The sequence below is a fragment of the Podarcis melisellensis genome (genome assembly GCF_964234715.1).
Source record: "Podarcis melisellensis genome assembly, chromosome: 4".
NCBI lineage: Eukaryota > Metazoa > Chordata > Lepidosauria > Squamata > Lacertidae > Podarcis > Podarcis melisellensis.
The window spans coordinates 33,399,022-33,420,003 of NC_138531.1; the positions used below are offsets into that span (position 1 = coordinate 33,399,022).

The window sequence follows — 20,982 nt, forward strand, 5'->3', positions numbered from 1 at the left end:
CAGCAGGCTGACATACGTCAGTGCTGGAGAACCTGGTGCCCTTCAATTCGCATCATTCTTGACCATTGGCCATGTGGGCTGAGGCTGGTGGGAGCTGGATTCAGACAACATCAGGAAACCAACAACGTTCCCATTCCTGTTAAACATGGTTCTCCTTCCCTTCCCTATTTCATCATCACAGCAGCTATGGGAGGCAGGTAAGGCTGAGAGACAGTGACTGACCCAAAGGCACACAGTTAACTTGACGGCTAAGTGGGAATTTTAACTCGGGTCTCCTCATTTCTAGTCTGAAACTCTAACCACTACTGTATATCATTGTATTCATTTCGTGAGCACCATTAATTCAAGAAGGGTGTTGACAAATTGGGAAAGCTGCAGGAAAGGGAGAGAAATGCCTACATTAATCACTGGAAGAAAGCACGAGAAGTACAGTAACAAAGAGAAAAGAAAACACTGTGAGACAAATTTAATACAGATCAATTTGTTCAGACATTATAAAAGGCCGCAACAGCCGGTAATCTAGTCAAGGGAAGCTATCAGGTAGTGAGCGCTTTGTAACTAGGTTAGTTTCAGCGAAAATGATGGGGCAGAGAGGCCACGACTGATCCAAAGTCACCCAATGAGCTTTGTAGCTGAATGGCATCCTACTTGCTTAAGATTTGTAGAGCATGTTATAAGCATAGTCTTCTGATTTATGGCTGGTTGACCTGTGAGAACCCCTCCCCACCTCAAACCCTTGGTCAATGAAAGTTTTGTTTTTACCAAGGTTGTTGTTTTTTAATGCAAATAACAAAAGTATGCGTCAGGTATTTCTGCCTGTGAATTATTATTTTTAACCCTCTCAATACACTGAAGTTGCTATACAATTCCCGCTGAAAATAAGGCTATTTGAATGCTTAGGGGCTTGGTTCCTCAGTAAGCCTGACTGCTAAATCATGAACACACCCACAACACAAACTTTTCAACAAATTGCACCACCAACAGCGCAATCCCTTGGAGTTCAACCCCATGGAGTTCAACAGAGCCTACCTAAAAAACAGAAATACTGTACACATTCCTAAAAGAGCAACGGCCGGCAACGCCCTCTCTCGGCGGCAACCTCCCTTCCTTGGCGGCTGAAGCTCCGCTTGCGGCTCCCCATCGACGTCACCAGCCCGCATGGGCATGACGTCATGGTGCAACGCCATGATGTCATGGTGCAGAGCCCGGGCCGCTCAGCAACTTGCAGAGGGGGCGCTGATGCTGGAAACGGACCTCCTTCGTCGTGGTGGTCCCCTCCCGTCCATCTCCGGGGGGCAGAGCCAGGCAGGAGCAACAACCGCTCAACTTTGGACTGCGGGGCTTTTGGTGCCAGAGGGCGCTGAGATCTCAGTTGCAGCAGCAGCAACTGGGGGAGGAGCTCCGTAATTCAGGGCGGATCCCGCGGAGAGATCAGCTGCCGGTTTCAGGAACGCGGAGAAGGAGCCGGGTCGGCGAGGCGCCGGACGTCCTCCTCGGGGTTGGCACCACCACCACTGCCGCCGCCGACGCCCAGGCATGAGGATGACGGTCGCTGCGGCGGGGGACGGGGGCTCCCCCAATCCAGGCCCCGCGGCGGTGTCGCTGGGTCTCAGTGTGGCCGTGGTCTCCAGCCTGGTGAATGGATCCACGTTTGTGCTGCAAAAGAAAGGGATCGTGCGCGCTAGAGGACGAGGTAGGGGGCGGACAGTGGGGGGGGGGACACACACACACACACCTCCTACGGGCCTTTTCGCCCCGATCCCTCTTCCTGGACCACGGTTGTGGGTCGGTTATTATTTGCACCCAGGTCCACCTCCTCCCCTCCAGTGTGGAGGTGGGGGAGGCGCACCCCATGCTTCAAAACACATCCTCGCCAGCCCCTGTGTTCCTGCCTAGCACCCCACTGCTATTCAGGGGTTCCATGATTTCCCTGCTATCCGATCCTATCTCGTCTAACAGGCATCGTGTTCATTAATTCCTATGCTCCATCACACCTAGGAGTTGGCTGTTGGAGGGAGGGGGTGCGGCTGTGTGTGGGCATGAATGTGACGGGGGGGGAGAGAAATCTCTGTCCAATGCAGTAGGACTGCTCCTTGTCTGCACTCGAAGAAGAGCATCTTTGGAGCCTGTGGGCAGGTTGATGGCCGCTGCAGGCAGTGCCTGAATTTAACCCCGTCGGCTGCCCAGCCCCTCCAGCTACAATCTTTGCAACTCCTCCCCGTGGGCAGGGGCGACCCTTTGAGTCCAAATTAGGTTTCTCTTCCAAAAGGAAACTGCTGTGTTGTCAAAGTCGCCGTTTGAAAGTTTTATTTTTGTTTTCTAAACTCTGTGAGTTATGGATCCAGGGCATTTACTCCACAGAGGAGCTTAAAGTTTTATCCTCCAGAAAGTGACAATGTTGAGTAAAGAAGCTAAATGTCAGGAGTAGTGGGGAGGAAGTTGTAACCCTGAGGTCTAGCAACTTGCTTAGGCATTAAGTGTTTATGATTTCCTATTTTTTCCTATTTTACAAAGGGGGGGGGAGGACTGATCTCCCCCACTGGACTTGCAAACAATTTGAATGATCATGAATGCAATGTATGGGCGCTGAAGAAAATCCACAGGTGTCTCAGGGGTTGGTATTCAGAGAAGTACTTTTAGAATTTCCAGTGGGATCTCTCTCAATCTCTCTCTCTCTCTCTCTCTCTCTCTCTCTCTCTCTCTCACACACACACACACACACACACACACACACACACCACAGGACCATATAGTATATTCCAAACTGCTTTTGAACATCCCTTCCATTTTAATAGTGTTTTTCCATGTGGCATGTACGGGCTGCCACAGTTTGAAAAACGGGCGCACCCCCCCCCCCCGTGGGAGAATGTAACTAGTTGCTTCATTCTTTGGATTGTTGCTGTGATAATTAGTTCTCCTACAAGTATAATGAGCATTAAACTCCTCAGACCAGACTTGAAGAGCACAACTCTTTGCAATTAGCATGCAATTTTTGTGTAACTTACATTTAGTCATCCAGTGGTTGCTGTATTTTCTCGTGGGAGCACCTGAGGTGAGCAGAAACAATATGCTCAAATCAGACACAGGCAGGAGGATGATACTGGCACGTGGCATTTCTAATATGTAAGCTGTTCCATTCCAGAAACTAGGCCTGAATGGGCATTGTTGCCCTGAGTCTGCCCCCGGTCCTGTTACAAAACCATCTGATTCTGCTACCTAAACAAGACCTTGCTGTAAGACAACATAGGAAATTTCCCTGGTTTCCTGACTGGCGGCAGCTTGTCATCTGTTATATAAAGTTTATTTGGGTGTTTGTGATGAATAACTTTAGCGCAAGGGTAGAGAGAAGAATTACCAGGATGACTGGCAGTTCACAGAACAAATTAGATAAAGTAACTCACATGTTTCAAACTATCATGTATAATATGTCCAGTTTAAAAACAATATTGCTCTCTTGTTATGTTAATAGCATAAGATCGGCAGGGACTGGAATCTTACCCGAGTTCTTTATGTGATTAGACCTAAGGTGGCAAAAAGTACTAAAATTCACTTTGTTTCATTTCACTGACTTAAGCAACATTAAGCATCAGTGGGTGTCGGAGACCACATTAATAATATTATTTACCAGTAGATTGAACCAAAGTAGGGTATATTTCTACATGCACACATGGTTGCCAGAATTGGGGCACAGTGGGAGTTGATGTGAGGCTGCCAAATGTATTGGCCTTGTCCTGCCTGAAGAAGGCGATTCTCCCAAGTGAGAGTATGCACAGAATTGCAGCCAAGCGGCCCAAATATGTGGAAATAAATGGACTTAAGTCTACTAGTTTGGGCTTGGTTTTTCTGGGATGGGTTTAGACATGTTCAACTCTGCGTAGGATTGGTCTGTTAAGTTGATAAATCAGAGGTGAGGAATCTGTTAGTCTCCAGATATTGCTGGGCTCAAACTCCCATTGGCTATAGCCGGCATGTTCAGAAGTTTGTAGCCATACCCAGAGGGCCACAGTTTTGCCCATCCTTGTTACAAACAGACTGCAGCATAATAATTGTAGGTTGCTTGCACTAGCCTTTCTTTTAACAACTGGGATGTAGGAGGGGTTTTTTTTAATACTTGAGTACAGTGGTACCTTGGGTTAAGAACTTAATCCATTCTGGAGGTCTGTTCTTAACATGAAACTGTTCTTAACCTGAAGCACCACTTTAGCTAATGGGGCCTCCTGCTGCCGCTGCACGATTTCTGTTCTCATCCTGAAGTTCTTAACCCGAGGTAATATTTCTGGGTTAGCGGAGTCTGTAACCTGAAGCGTATGTAGCCCAAGGTACCGCTGTAACTAGAATTTCCCCCAAAAAATATTGGGTGTGCCTCATAAAACTATTTCTGATCGCTGCTTTAAGAACATATTGTTCCTGATAATGTTAAGCTCAGGGTGTCCTGAAATATAGCAGATTACTTGAACTGCAGTACTATCAGCTGACAGTATGATATAACATGTCTAGTTTTCATTTCCTGCAATCCTTAACTTGTGTTATTAGACTCTCTTGTAAATGTAGTTGAAATGAGAATCAGATGAAAGGTCTGGTTTTTCTAAAGATCCAGTTGGTAGCTCCTGCTACTCTTCTGCATGAGGGGATCCTAAAATAAGCACATGACCTGTTCAGATGTTTGTCTGGATTTTGTTTTTAGAATCGAACACTGATATAATAGGGTCAGCTTTTCCATGAAGAGATAGCCTTTCATTTCGGTGTGGTTTTCCACTTTGAATGTTGTATAATGTAATGTACCCCCCCCCCATCCTTGGCTCAAATGCTGCTCAAAGACTGCTGGGAGAAAAGTTATGTTTCTGCTTTCATGTTTACAGAAGGTCACTTCCTGCTCTATTCAAAACCTTAAAAACAAGTTTGCTGGTTCATATGTTTCATCTGAGGCTGGGACAAAATTTATATATCCTGTTCCCCTCCCCCCTTGAAGACCTCAAATACACCCTATTCTTAAACTGCCTTTAAATAAAAGAGAAAACCATCCTTTGTGATGTGGGTTGACATTGGCACAAAAAGGCTATTTTCCAAAATCTCTTCCTTTGTTTTACAAAACGATGCAGAGTGAACAAACTTGTATTTAATACAGTGGTACCTTGGGTTAAGAACTTAATTTGTTCTGGAGGTCCGTTCTTAACCTCAAACTGTTGTTAACCTGAGGTACCACTTTAGCTAATGGGCCCTCCCGCTGCCACCACTGTGCGATTTCTGTTCTCATCCTGAAGCAAAGTTCTTAACCTGAGGTACTATTTCTGGGTTAGTGGAGTCTGTAACCTGAAGCATCTGTAACCCGAGATACCACTGTAGTCATAACACTGAGGATGACACCAGAAGCCCAAGGTTGCTTCTTTTCCCTAAAGTGACCAGGGCTGGACTTCAATCATATACCCTTATACCTGGGAGTAACCCCTACTTACTGCAATAGGACTTACTTCTGAGTAGATGTGTGTAGGCTTGTTAGAATAATCATGTTTTGTATTTTTATACAGCAGATTCTAGTAGGGCCAGTTATTTGATGTGGAGAAGGGCAGCATTTTGTGATTTGTAGGGTGTATACAGATAAGGTTTTTGCAGTATTGTTGACGTTCTGTTTTCTGATTCTTCTCTTCTCTAGGAACTTCATATCTAACAGACATTGTCTGGTGGTCAGGCACTATTGCAAGTAAGTATACTAACTAATAAATCCTATTCTTATGCGCTAGAGCAGGGGAAAGGTGGTGTTGTGGTGGTTAATTTCTTACCCACCCTTCAGCCTAAGGTCCCAGGAAGGGTTACAACAATTTAAAATACAACACTAAAAATAATTTTAAGAATAGACATCACATATCTCAAAGGCTAAAGAAGCACATCTTCAGCATTTTCTGAAAACAGTATAAGGATACCCCTCTGTGGGGAGCTAGTTCCACAGCATATGGACCTCTACAAATTACTCCTTCTCCCAGCCCCACTCTGAGCTTCTGAGGGCAGGGAAACGACAAGAGGGTCCTCTCTGCTGATCTTAAGACCCAAGAGGGTCTGTAGGGAAGGAGGCAGTTTTTCAGATGTTTGGGGCCTGAGTCATTTTGGGCTTTAAACACTATCGTGAGCGCCTTGAATTGGATCCAGAAATGGACTGGCAACCAATGCTGGTGGAATAGATACCATATCATCCTGTACATTCTTAGTCCAGTGTATCTGAAGAGTTCTGCTGATGTTATCTGTCATGCAGGTGCCTTATGTTGCATTCTGCAGGCACGGCAGACCTTCCACCGATTCCTGTGGTCCCTCTCTGCAGTGCTAAGAGTGTTCTGTAAAAGAGTGGACTTAACCTACTTGTATCTTGTCTTGTTTTAAAGGTGCTGTATTTGTGCTAAATACAAAAGCATGGAACTCGTAGCTAGATTGGTGTTCTTTCCCCTCCTATTCTGTTACTATTTGCTCCTTACTTGAAGGTTTTGAGTAACATGTCTTATAAATGGGCACTTTGATTAGCCTGTTGCACATTTTTGATTCTTTCTTTTTTTAATGAAGCCTATTGTGTTACCCCACAGCTAGTCTTTTAAGCATCAAAGGTTTCGCATTTTCAAAAGCTTCTGTTCTTTGTAGCATAACTGAAAAGGTTAACCCCTCTGACCTATATTAGAATGCTCAAATTTTAATCATCATCATCTTCTATATTAATAAGGTATAATATAGAGCAGTTATCCAGGACTGTTGAGGCCACTTCTGTGGTTTTAGAGATAAAAAAATCTGCTTAGTGCTGTCCTCTGTCAGCAGAAAATCCTCAACAACTCAGTTTGAGGTAGCTGAAAGTGAATCGTGTCACACATGAGAAATTTATTTATTTACATATTCACTACGTTTAATATGTTGTCTTTCCTCCAGTCACCTCTAGGTGGCAGACATGGTTCTCCACCTTCATTGTATTCTCACAAAGCACTGTGAAGTAGGTTAGACTGAGAGAGGGTGGCTGGCCCAAGATCTGTAGAATGATGAGGTCAGGTAAGCAGAGAAGCAGTGACTGACCCAGGGTCACCCAGTGGGGATTTGAACCCTGGTCTCCTAGGTTCTAGTCCAACATCCTAACCACTACACCATTTGTTGTTGTTTAGTCGTTTAGTCGTGTCCGACTCTTCGTGAACCCATGGACCAAAGCACGCCAGGCACTCCTGTCTTCCACTGCCTCCTGCAGTTTGGTCAGACTCAAGTTTGTAGCTTCGAGAACACTGTCCAACCATCTCGTCCTCTGTCGTCCCCTTCTCCTTGTGCCCTCCATCTTTCCCAACATCAGGGTCTTTTCCAGGGAGTCTTCTCTTCTCATGAGGTGGCCAAAGTATTGGAGCCTCAGCTTCATGATCTGTCCTTCCAGTGAGCACTCAGGGCTGATTTCCTTAAGAATGAATAGGTTTGATCTTCTTGCAGTCCATGGGACTCTCAAGAGTCTCCTCCAGACCACAATTCAAAAGCATCAATTCTTCGTCGATCAGCCTTCTTTATCACTACACCATAGTACATTCTTTATCACTACACCATACTGCCTCGCAATTCATACCCTCTAGTTTAACATAACTGATTTCTCCACCAAGTTTGTCAGGGCAGACATGGCCAGGCAAAAACAAACAATCCAACAAACCAGAGGTTGGTGTGTTCAGATATCTGCTATAGGATTTCTGGTTAATGATTACTATTATCATTATTACATTAGTTGAAGAACAATACTGGCTCATTCCATTGCAACACTACAGTGCCAGTAAATACAAAGTTCAGCAACAATAGTAAGCCTTGCTGTTAGAACTGATTCACACAAACCCCTTTCAGCTGCTCCCCCCCCCCAAAAAAAATTGGTGCACCTGCTATTAAAGAAAGAAAGCTCAGAAGCATTTGTGTGAGTCAGCCTTCTGGCATGCGATAATGAAGGAAAAGCAAGCCCTGAGAATTAAGGTGGGACGCTGATAACGGTTAGAAGCACGAATACCTTATATAAGTGACATTCATAGTCAGTCAGGCTAGAAAATGATTGGCATAGTTGACTGCTAATGTTAGGATTAGATAATACGTTTTGAATTATTCCACCTCAGTGGTTTTCCATAGGGACACACCTTGCAGACTCATCACCTATTTTTTTCTTTAAAAGGTTTTGATTTTGCCGTTGCCACTTTTAGGAAAGAGACTTGGCATTTCAGTTTCCAGCCCCTAGGGAGCATCAGCCAGCTTTTGTTGTCGGGAGACAACAAGACTGTCTACGAGGAAAGGGAATTCAAGGCTTCTTAGACATGAGTTGCCAGTAAGAAGGGAGATGTTGCACTGTCCTAGAAGGCTATCTCCCTTGATAACTATAGTCATATTCCTGCTTTCCAGACCTGTTTCCACTCCTGGTGGTGAGAGTGAAAGGGAAGAGGTTGAGAAGGAAGTCCCTTCTACAGTACCACTCATTGTCCAGAACTGTTTATCTAACAGGCATTGTTTCTAAGATACAACCAAGCATTTGCATCTCTCCCCCCTCACGCACTTCCGACCCAATTGCCTTCTAAATTCGGCCTGCGGACGATCCAGGAATCAGTGTGTTTTTACATGAGTAGAATGTGTCCTTTTATTTAAAATGCATCTCTGGGTTATTTGTGGGGCATAGGAATTTGTTCATTCCCCCCCCCCCCAAAAAAAATTGTCTGGCCCCCAACAAGGTCTGAGGGACAGTGGACTGGCCCCCTGCGGAAAAAGTTTGCTGACCCTATGGTATTAGCTCCAGGGAAAGCCTGCAGTCAGGGTGAAAACAGCCCACCAGACACATCTGTCAACCTACCAGGAGCTCAATTACCCTGTGTTTTTCTGACAACTCATGACTGCAAAAACAGGGGAATGGTTTTTTCCCCAGCATCTGGAAGTCCACAGATGTTTCATGACCGATGAACAGCATTCGGCTTGCTCATCCATAAGCTGTGTAAGCCTACCCCAGAGAAACACCACAGTGTGTCTAGCAACCTGCATGAAGTGTACACATTGAACCTTACTTGGAGGCATCTGCTACCACTGCCTCTTCCCTCAGGCAGATTTTTCAAGAGTCTATTTTATAATTTAAAAAAATGCATGGCGGCAAGAAATACATAAACAACCCCTAATCTCTAATGGTTCCTAAAACCCATTGCCTGAAGCTACCACCTCACCTTACTTCATTGCAATACCACACCTGTAAGTCAGGTGTGCCAGCTTGTGAATATTTAATCCGGTCACTGGTCAATGAAGGTTCAGCAGACCTCATTTTTTTTTAGATTAGAGATGTCAGAAGTGAGATGATTTAGGTACAGAGAAATACCGGACTGCTCCCGCTTTCATTCTCTTTCATTCTGCTACTGCAACCATTCTCTCTGTACCTAAAATCAACTTGACATAGAAAACACTAGGCCAACACTTTCCCCCCCACAGATCAGTGTGGACTATATGGGTCTTTATTCATATGCACATAATAATATACATATAAGAGCTTAGTGGGAGACCAGACTGTCTGCAGGCATATCCTCTCATATAAATATGAAATGTGGTTGATATGTTTTGCTGAGTACATGAATTATGTTGCCATGGTCATAAGACCCAGCCTCTCATGGAGATCTTCCTTTTGTGTCAAAGTGTGCCTTCCTCACCATGTCTTCTTCACTCTTTCATTACTGTGCGCTTCTGTGGGAACCTAGAACATGCCCATATGGTGTGAGACAAAGTTATGTTTTCTCTTTAGACATGGAAAAATGCACAAGAACAGACTAAGTAGTCTTGGTATGCAAGCTATGCAGATGTTGTGTCCTTTTTATAGTAGATTCCTAGCATCCTAACATCTGGTTATTTTCTTGGCAATCTTTTTGTCTGCCTGTTTGCATTCTTCTGTTTCTCCTGTATATACACTTGCCTTAATTAAGAACATGCCCCAGTTTTGCCTCATGTTTCAAATGTCCTAGCCTAAGCCCACGTACGGAAGCACCTTCACATTTAGCTATGTGCTACCAAAAGTTGAGGTTTTTTGACAGGGGAATTGGCCCCAGTGCATCCTTAACTTCCCTACAACTTAATAATAATAATAATAATAATAATAATAATAATAATTAATAATAATAATAATTTATTACTTATACCCCGCCTATCTGGCTGGATTTCCCCAGCCACTCTGAGCAGCTTCCAACAAAAGATTAAAAATACATTAAAACAGTCATTAAAAAAAACTTACCTAAACAGGGCTGCCTTCAGAAATAATAATAATAGTTCCTTAATATAAAAGGTAGCTAGCATGCTCATATTCCTGTGCTTGTTAATTAAAAATCTTCCCAAACTGGATCTGAATTTCTGAAGCATGATTGGGCTGTGATTATTTTAGCCAACCGGTAGTTATTCTTATTGCAAATGTATGTGTTTATTTGTTTCAATTATATCCCACCATTCCTCCAAAGAAAGGCAGCATACATTTCAGGTTGGAGAGGCTGAAAGAGATTGACTGGTCTGAGGGCATCCAGTGAGTTTCATTGCTTTGTGATGATAGAGACATGGGTTTTCCTACTCTGATGCTCTAAGGCAGCCCTGTTCAGGGAAGTTTTTAAACACACAATGTTTTATTGTGTTTTTAATATTCTATTGGGAGCTGCCCAGAGTGGCTAGAGCAACCCAGTCAGATGGGGAGCATATTATTATCATTATCATTATTAGCAACTACCCCATACTAAGTTTCAGAAAGTTAAGATCTGTAGTTTTTTTTAAGTGAATAGCTGGAAAATTCTGATTTTACTCAGCAGCACAATTCCACTGAAGTTAGTCCCATTGAGTTCAATGAAGCTTACGTTCATGTAAATGGATATAGGATTGCAGCATGAGTCCATGTTTCCCAAAAGGCAGAACAGTAAAGTGTAACATTATCATTGATCAGTATTCTGACGTAAGCAGCAGCCTGTTTTGTTTTGCCAATGACACATTTGCATTTCTTTTCCACAGTGGCCCTTGGCCAAATCGGGAATTTCTTAGCCTACACTGCAGTTCCTACTGTTCTGGTGACTCCTCTTGGAGCGCTTGGGGTTCCATTTGGGTAAGGATTTTGTTTATTTTGAAGTTTATACAGATATAAATGCCTGTATATAGAGTTCATATCTGAATACCAGCAAAAAATGACAATGAATCGGGTATTGGCCGCAGTTCAGTACGGTGTGCCATGTCTATTCTACTAATTCAGGCTTTGCCAGCCTCCAGATGTTTTGAATTACAACTCCACTCAACTGGGGGGGGGGGAGAGAAAGAAATCAGAAGTCCTGTTGTGCAAGCAGAATTCCATTGCTCAAGAAGGCACAGGTCAAATGCGTAAAGGATGAAACTTGTGGGTCTTCAGTCCCCTTTTAACTCTCCAGACTTACCCAAAGAAAATGAAGCACATGGGGCACAATCTTGCCAAACATAATCACTTTTTAAAATGGCATTTATTTCAATAAGTGAGAGTTCAGCACATACTTTCATCTCATCCTTTGAAAGTAAAAAAGTAAAGGGACCCCTGACCATTAGGTCCAGTCGTGACCAACTCTGGGGTTGCAGCGCTCATCTCGCTTTATTGGCCGAGGGAGCCAGCGTACAGCTTCCGGGTCATGTGGCCAACATGACTAAGCCGCTTCTGGCAAACCAGAGCAGCGCACGGAAACACCATTTACCTTCCCGCTGGAGCGGTACCTATTTATCTACTTGCACTTTGACGTGCTTTTGAACTGCTAGGTTGACAGGAGCAGGGAGCTCACCCCGTTGCGGGGATTCGAACCGCCAACTTTCTGATCGGCAAGTCCTAGGCTCTGTGGTTTAACCCACAGCGCCACCCGCGAGACTCAAATGTGCTGCTTTTAATCTGGATCACGTGTTCTATCCATCCTCAAAGATCCAACATAGAATGACTAGACACAGGGCTTTTTTTCAGCCAGAACTCAGTTCCAGCACCTCTCAGGTGGGTGCCGTTGCCATTCTAAGAGGGAGGTGAGCTCCAGGACCAATTTTCCAGAAAAATAGCACCGACTAGACTTATACTCACACAATAAGCTTCTCCTTTCTCTTCTCTCCCCCCACAGTCTCCATGCACCTCAAAAATCTGCTCAAGGGTTGAGGGACTGTCCAGAGCAGATTTTGAGGACACACAGTGAAATGGAGAAGGGAAAAGAGAAATGAGAAGTTACATTGCCCAAACAGATTGACAGGGCTGCTCTCTTATGTCCTTGCCTGATCACTATTTGGGGGCGTCCTTGTTAGTGACCCCGTATGGCTCAGATGCAAGGCTCACATCCACCAGGAGCTGTGGTTAGTATTGTGTGCCAATTTTTAAGGAACTCCCTTTTAGCTGAGATCAAAAGATCCCCCTTCGTGTTGAATATCTGATGCTTACTAAAGACATTTTTATTCCATTTTAACTGAATTCTGAGTTTATGGTTTTGACTAGTTTTTTAGTTTTACTCTATTGAGCTTTTGCACTCCACTTAGAGCTGATTGTAATTAAATGGTATATAAATTGGCAACATAAATAATTGAGTGCTGCCAAATATTTTTAGTGGGTTTGGCAAAAGGTGATATCAGTTGATTCAATATACGTTATTTGGGTTATTCATCTGCTTGAGAGTCTCCTATTGTTTTCCTTAAAAAATAATAATAATGGTTTACCCTCTGGAACTGAGTGAAGGAAATGTACACACCCTACATGCATTTTCCAGGGAAGACTCCATAAAATTATGTTTTGTGGTCATCCAAAAGTGTGACAGGGAAGTGTCTTCTTCCCATTTTGTCCTCCCACCTGCCAAACCAAGGTCAAATGTTAAAACTGATCCCTTATCTCCACATTCAGAGACAGATAAACCACTTGGAACAAACAAATCCTTCTGGCCTTGCCAAAAAAGGTGGAGGATAAAGGGTAATGACTTACCTTAGAATTAAATTAACAGTATTGAAAGTTTGAATAAAATGTTATTTTTCTTTGGTTCTCTTCTTTGAAAGATCCATTTTAGCTTCCTACTTACTGAAAGAAAAACTCAACATTCTTGGCAAGCTGGGCTGTCTGCTGAGCTGTGCAGGTTCTGTTGTTCTCATAATCCATTCTCCGAAGTCTGAAAGTGTCACCACACAGGCCGAACTTGAAGAGAAGCTCACAAATCCAGGTATTTGCCAGCTCAGTCTTGAGTCTCAATAACTGTGTCAGTTTCACAGAACAAAAAAACACAGTGTAAGTTGGTCCAACATGAGGTATCGCCTCATTTGCACTTGTTGCCAAGCAGTTTTGCATTGTGAAAAAGATGTTGTATCTTAATGTAATGTAATGACTGCAGTTGAATTGCTCCACAATCCTAAACGTGTTTACTCAGAAGCAAGTTGCATTGAATTCAGCTAGTTGTTTCTTGGTAAGAGAACATTTGTGGCTGTGACTGCAGGAAAATGTTGGAAGCATAAAAAGACAAGCCAGTTTGCTTTTTTTGATAGGAACTGTTTATCTGCTTAAGTTCTTGGTATGCTTCAGTGCATTATTAAAGGAGAAATTAGCTGCAGCCCTGCAGAATTGAAGTCACTGGAATTTAACCAACCTAATTACACAAGTCTGTAGCAACTATCAGTGTATTAGTTTTTTAAAAAACAAACCAACAGTTTTTTATTAGAAGGCTGTGCATTAAAGTAATAGGCAATTATTTTAGGCATAAGTACTATGGGATGTATTCCTTTGGGGAAATTTTGATCTGTTTTATATACTCTTCATACAAGCTTTTAACTCAAGAAATAGGTGACAGAACAGAAGAAAACACACACTATATTCCTTCAAAGCTGATTCCAGTTTTCTGTTCTGACTACGAGTATATGGCATAGGCATGTTGTAAACATGAAAAAAATGTCCTTTGTAAAATTGCCTTTATTTAGAAATTTACCGTGCTGCCATTCTGTTTTTTTTTTTTGTTTTTCAGTGTTCGTGGGTTACCTCTGCATTGTCCTTCTCATGCTCCTCCTGCTTATCTTTTGGATTGCACCTGCTCACGGACCCACCAATATTATGGTTTACATCAGCATTTGCTCATTGCTAGGAAGCTTCACAGTGCCCAGTACAAAAGGCATTGGACTAGCTGCTCAAGATATCTTTCACAATAACCCATCGAGTCAAAGAGCACTATACCTCTGTTTGGTCCTGCTGGCAGTACTAGGATGTAGCATCATAATTCAGTTCAGGTACATCAATAAGGCTCTGGAATGCTTCGACTCCTCAGTGTTTGGTGCCATCTACTATGTAGTGTTCACCACTCTGGTCTTGCTGGCCTCAGCCATCCTGTTCAGAGAGTGGAGTAATGTTGGAGTGGTGGATTTCTTGGGGATGGCTTGTGGATTCACCACTGTATCTATTGGAATTGTTCTCATACAAGTCTTCAAGGAGTTCAATTTCAGTATTGGGGATTTAAATAAGCCCAATACGAAGACTGATTAATACCATGATATCAAAAGGGACTGGATGACCCAGAAAATAATAAAAGCCTTTCCACTTCTAGGCTATGGGAATGACAGAGACTTTGATTTCTAAGCCCAGAGAACAACAGAGCCTTTCATTCCTTGTTGGAATATGTGAAATGAATTGGTGTTCTCAATCCAGTTTCTCTAGAACTAACTGTTACCATGCTTCAACTATCTAAATGGTGTTAAAATGGAATACTCTTATACCCCTCATGGCCGGCGGGTAAGAACTGCATCAGTGCAAAAGCTGATGTATTTCTTCACCCTAGAAAAGTGATGTATACAGTGAAGGTGGAAGTGTTCTGGAAGTTTTCAAAATGTCTTCCTGAAACATGGTTGTGAATAAATTAAATCCAGATTCTGTGCTCCATTGGGCAGGTGTAATGAATGATAAGCTGTCCCTTTGAAAAATGTAGATACACTTCAGAAATTTAGATTGGATTCCCCCCCCCCCAATATCTCTTTCGTTAGGTCACAAAAATTATTTTTCTCACAGTTTTATTTGAGGGTTCTTTAAATCCATGTTTCAGAATCTGTACACTGGTAAATTTCCTTCCCTCACTGACTTTCTCTGTAATCTGGAATGGCGCTGAAGAGCTCATAATTAAGTCCAAGAAACAGAGCAGTGTATTTGTCTCTCAAAATATTTTCTTACCAGGACATAGTTGCTCACACTTAAGTAAATACAGCAGTCGGTTTACAGATACGCCTTTTTGTTCACAGTAAGCATTTGAAGTGCATTAACACATTACATGAATTCAGGAGCTTTTAATAATCAACAGACAAGAATGTGAGGATCATGGCAGATTGTAACCACTTTTCTACTTTTTTTTTGGTTGGTCATTTGTAAATAGTTGGAAAGTACTTCAGTGCCTTTTGCATTCTAAAAAGGACCACATAATTTGAATGAAGGTGTGTCTTGAAAACCTCTATGGGGCAGTTCATTTTCCCCTATCATTTGGCAGTCTTCATTGCTTACAAACATGCAAAGTGGTCAGAAACGGCAGCACAATTTCATATATACTTTAGAGTCTGAATTTATAACTGAGGTGACTGTGTGGTAACTTCCATGCACCTCCTGTTGTGTGTGACTTCTGAAGAGAGGTGTTCTAAAATTGCCCATTCACAGCCTTCCAGGTTTGTTTTTTTCTAACCAAGTAAACTACTTCATAACACAGGCTATGAAGTCAGGTTTTGAACTGGCACTTTTGAGGGCAAAAAGAAGGTTGTGGTTAAGTGATTCTGTAAGAGGAAAGAAAAATGTTCAATTCCAGTCAAGGAAAGGTTAGGCCATTAGCCTAAGTAACTCTTCAGTCGTTCATCCACAAGGCAGTGGATGCTGGAAAACAGTTCAAATTTGCTTGAGACACACAACTCTCTCATTTTAGCAAAACGACCAGCTAATTTGGTATACCCAATTCAGATATTAAGAATTTACTTTGCTATATGCACCTTCAGATTTCATTTTAACAGCTTCAGGGTATTTGAATATATATTAGTAATTAATTTGAACACATTTGACATCAGCCATAGAAATATATTTTTCCTATCAGTTCCAAAGATACATAACATAGGTATTGGAGTATTGATCCAAATATGCACACCTTTTCCTAAGTATGCATTACTTTTAAAATTCAGTGAACTTGGAAATTCAGTTTTTGTATTCACAAAGCAAATAAGGAATCGATGAATTCAGATTCCAGCTTCAACCTCATTAAAAGCCACTCCTGTCCTGGCAATAATGTTACTTACTCTGCGTTGTGCAAGTTAAACAACAAAGTTAAACAACTGCAGCATAGAGAGTTGTCGGTTTTCTACATTAACACAAATAATCAGTGCAGAAGTTCTGCAATTCTTGTAAGGTTTGTCTGGAAAATTACAAATGGGATGTCAGTTTCTAAATTGAATTTGATAAAATAAAAGGGCATTTCTCATGTTGCCTGAGAGTTTATACAAGAGATGTATACTGTTAACGTTTGGATTACCCATAGATATCTCTTTCACCGTGTCTACTCATGTTGGAGTAGATAAATATAAGCCACTTTAAATGTGATGGTGGTCACCAGTCGTGACTTGTGAAAAGACCCTTAATCAGGGGTCCACAAATGTTGTGTTGGCTTGTACGGTGGTAATCACCAAAACCCTTCCCAAAATCTCCTGACATGAACAGAAGGCTTGGGAAAGAAGCAAGATCTTCTCCTATTTTTGTAGGATATGGAGAAAGTAAGAAACATTGGGATTCTCCTCCAGTGATTGGAATGGAATCCTGATGTTTCTTACCTACTTCAGAAGTGCAATTGGGGTCTTATCGGCGCACCATGTGTCCTGCTCACCAGAGGACACTTGTCTGAGAAAGGTGGATTTATGGATGACTGCCCATAATCAGTATTCATAAAGTTTAGGTATTAGTTTTGTGTGGAAGCTTGCTGTTTGTGCTGGTAAGTTTCTGGAGGGAATCATTCTATGGCACTGTATTTTTTTAAACAAGGTATGCTTGACATTTAAAGTTTATAAAAGAAAATCGTTGAGATGTCGTAATTTTTTTGTTGTTTTTTTAAAAATATATATCAGAGATAAAATCACAGTTGTTTATTTTTTTTCTAGCCTTTGACTTATGATGACCTCAGTTTAGTTTTCCTTTATGTAGGTAGGCACACGGCTAGGAGTGTTATCTCAGTCTAGAAATTAGAGCAAACGCTCATGTGCATTATTGTTCTCTACGAAAAAGTGCCTAACCAAGTATGCTGGTACTTATGCACATTAAAATCCTATACAAAGGTATTCTTGACTGAAAGAGCCATTGTCCGTCTAGGCCTGGGATGCCTAAGGGGGGAAGGTTGACTGTCTTCCCAATAATGTTTCAGGGGCAGAAATCTATTTTGCCACCCAAACATACCCTGTCAGGCTCCAGAATAAAGATTATGCCATCTGGAAGGAAGCTCTTTACAATTATGGAGAGTGTATGTTTGTGTGCTCAAGCATAATAAAGACAAATATATATATATGCTTATGTATAACATACCGTATTTTTTGCTCTATAAGACTCACTTTTTCCCTCCTAAAAAGTAAGGGGAAATGTGTGTGTGTGCGTCTTATGAAGCGAATGCAGGTTGCGCAGCTATACCAGAAGCCAGAACAGCAAGATGGATTACTGCTTTCACTGCGCAGCGATCCTTCTTGCTGTTCTGGCTTCTGAGATTCAGAATATTTTTTCCTTGTTTTCCCCCTCCAAAAACTAGGTGCGTCTTTTGGTCTTGTGCGTCTTATAGAGCGAAAAATACGGTACATGCTGCAGACAAATCCGAGAGAGATGTAGCGTTAAAGTATTATATTTCTCTCATTCTTGCAACTTAAAAAACATTTTTGCTTTCCTTAAGAGTGTACATATACTTGATTTACCACCCCTTGATTTTAAAAGGGAAGGGCTGACAGATAAAAAAGACCATTGAGCCTGCCAGCTGGCCATCCCTTGTCTGGGCAGTAGAGCATGGCAAGTCCATCTGAAACCATTTGTGGTGCTGTCACCTTTCTGCAATGCACCCACTCTCTGCTTGTGACACTTTTTGAACTGACTTATGTAGGTTGATTTCTGATATATGGGCCTTGTTTTTAGGTGCACTGACTAGCAGGAATAGAATAACGTTCTGACATATTTTTAGCGGCCTTGCACATAATTTATATCTTGGCATTTGACATTTTGAATGGCAAATAAATGCATTTATTTTTGTTACTCTGATCAGCTGATAGTTTTCCCTTACGTTTTTTGTTTGTTTTGTTTTGTTATCCTGTGTAAAGGTCAGTTTTACTGAATTCCGGGTGTAAAATAATCAACAGTAATAGTAATGCTAGTAACAGTACTTTCCTTCCATTCCCTGATCTTCCTCTGCTGTTACTACTTTGGTTGTTTGTGTGTTTTAAGTTCCTTACAGTATTGATTGGTGTCCCATACTGGGAAATAAATATGCAGTTATCTCCTCAATTTCAGTCTTCCTCTAACTTCAACATGCACTTTCTAGGTTGTTGCCTAGTTTGTACACATTGATTGTACAGGAACCTAGGCACTTAAAACATTTTCATAAGCTTGGGCTCTAATTATTTTAAGTGGACCATATATTCATGGAAGGGTAGTGTGCTATAGTTGAGCATGCTCTAAAGGCATTTCATAGCATATTTATGAAGTATGATAATGATGTACAGAAGACACTTAATTCTTTTGAGAAACATGATGTAGGATTTACATATTTATCCCCTGCTTTATTGACTTGAAGTCTAATAGTAATAAACCTTTCTGATGTAGCCAAAAAACATTTTTGTAATATCCTAAATACAACACAATATTATATGTGTGTTTTTTAAAAGCAAACCAAGGTTGCAACTCACAGCCTGCTTACACAGGAACACTTTTTTTGTAGACTTTGGGCACAATCCACTAACAAATACTTAGAAGCTTGATAGAGCAACCCCAGAAATACTTAGAACAAAGGCTGTAATTCTTATTTGGACTAGGGAGCAAGCATCATTAAAGAATGTGAGACTTAGTTCTGAATAAATATGAAGTGCTCTTTAATTGGCTTTTAAGTTTCTGCCTACAGAAATTATTTCTCCTAGTAACTGTTTCAAAATTGTGTGAGTGTGAGATTGTGTGTATATGAGAGAAAGATTCATATTTATTAATCCAGCGCTTTTTTTCTGGTTGTATGTCGGGGTACACATACCCCTAAACATTTTGTGAATCTAAGTTTGGCCTCATTGGGCGGTAGTATTTCAATATGAGTAGGAAAATGAGAATACCCCTAAACATTTTTTAAGGGGGGAAAAGCACTGTATATGAATATGTTCATTTCATTTATATGAAACTATCTTAGTAATAAACTTGGTTTATGCTGAATGTAGTGATACTGAAAAAAACTAGCTACAAAGTCAAATACACCGAATTTTGAAATGGAAGCTGTGATTCCATTTTATTATGATTAAATAAAGAGGGCCTATAATCTGTACTGAAAGTTGGACTGTACTTGCATGACGGACCAATCGCACTTTCTAATATAAATGGAGGACTTTAAAGATTTCAGAGCTCTTTGAACACACAGTTGGCATATAGGTTTGCACTTGGGTGGGGGGGACTTCTTACATAGAGCCACACCAACAGGTGTGGGGTACCTGTATTCCTCCAGATGTTTCTGGACTACAACACACAACAATACACTAGCTGGGGCTGATGGGACCTGGAGTCCAGCAACATCTGGAAGAGCCACAGGTTCCCCATCCCTGACCTAGAGGTGAAAGTCTTCTGTTCTCTCTTGTAGTAGAAGTGGTGTTGGCTGGTTGGCGTCAAATAAAAATGTGGATTCAAATAATGGAAAAGGGAGCAAACCTCAAATGCTATGGGCTTGATTGCTTAAATGCTTTTGTGTTGCAATATAGTTACTTCAGGCAGACTAAAGAGGACTATTTTATTAGCTTCCAAAACAATGTGTATATAGATTTGTTAAATGCTCAATAACCTTAGCTTTGCTTTTTTAAAAAAGTAGTTATAGGCATATTGTATTTGCCTTGTAAATTAGCAAAGGCTATTTATTAAGGATTCTGACAACAGACCTATTTATTAATGTGTACTGTTTTAAAATAAAAAAAAATTCTAGTTCAGTGTTTGCTTTGAGATTTTTCTTTGTAGCTCTGTTACGTTTTTGAGGAGAGTATTATAATTCACAATCTCACTAGCAGGCTTTCTCCTAATCCTCCAGTCAAAATCACTAATTGTTTTTCCTTCACAAAGATAAGAAAATGTTTATATCCTACCTAAGGGCTAACCTACTAGCAGTGGGATGTGACAGACCCTAGTACTTAAGTAATCTTATCATTCACTTTTATGGCTTAATTTAAATTGGGGCTTAGCTCTAAAACCTGTTTTCAGTGTTTGGACTTCCCCTTGGCAAACATTACACCTTCAGTGCCTTAAGGCTTCTCCCCCTTTTCTTTCACCATTCAAAACCATTCACCATTCAAAACCTCCTGCCAGAAATTAAAGACAAAACAGCGATACAAGGCCAAATGACATGACAAATGCCATATCTGACCCCAAACATGTAGCAGTTGCAGTGTAAGTCACAGGAATGGCATATATATATATATTTTCTTTTTGTGGCCCTGTAAGAGAGGATTAATAATATGGGCGTTTAAATGGGGCATGGTGGAGTGGTTGCAATGCCATAGCAGAAAAACTCTGAATGCATGTCCGAACTTTTGCAGACATGAACTGGGCTTGTTAATGAGATTCTGCCCATTTTTAGAACCAGAACTCACTGTGAAATGGCAACAGCAGTTTTTGAAGCTGGCTGAAAAGTAAGGTAAGGAAGCCACCTCTGAATTATGCAGTGGGAGAGAGCACTTCAGGTTACATGCAGAGGCACCTGGTGTGCGAAAGGTAGGCCGAATTATTAATGATTTAGATGCTGGCTGGAGTAAGCAAGCAGTTTGAGAAAGTTATCAGCTCCT

General features: G+C 41.5%; 1 protein-coding gene and 1 long non-coding RNA gene across 3 annotated transcripts; one reads left to right on the forward strand and one right to left on the reverse strand.

Moving 5' to 3' along the window:
- Positions 1–1,156: 1,156 nt before the first annotated feature.
- Positions 1,157–16,425, forward strand: NIPA1 (NIPA magnesium transporter 1). Its single transcript, XM_081907694.1, has 5 exons — positions 1,157–1,693; positions 5,651–5,698; positions 10,981–11,071; positions 13,000–13,160; positions 13,953–16,425. The coding sequence occupies exons 1-5, from the start codon at positions 1,537–1,539 to the stop codon at positions 14,462–14,464; spliced, it is 969 nt and encodes a 322-aa protein (XP_081763820.1). The 5' UTR covers positions 1,157–1,536; the 3' UTR covers positions 14,465–16,425.
- On the reverse strand, positions 11,080–13,061 carry LOC309367980. Of its 2 annotated transcripts, XR_014167444.1 has the most exons (4): positions 12,929–13,061; positions 12,702–12,799; positions 12,050–12,125; positions 11,080–11,258 (listed from the first exon to the last, which is right to left on the reverse strand). It is a non-coding gene; the product is annotated as an uncharacterized lncRNA (long non-coding RNA). The 2 variants fall into 2 exon arrangements; XR_014167445.1 differs by having other exon boundaries at positions 12,702–12,989.
- Positions 16,426–20,982: the final 4,557 nt, after the last annotated feature.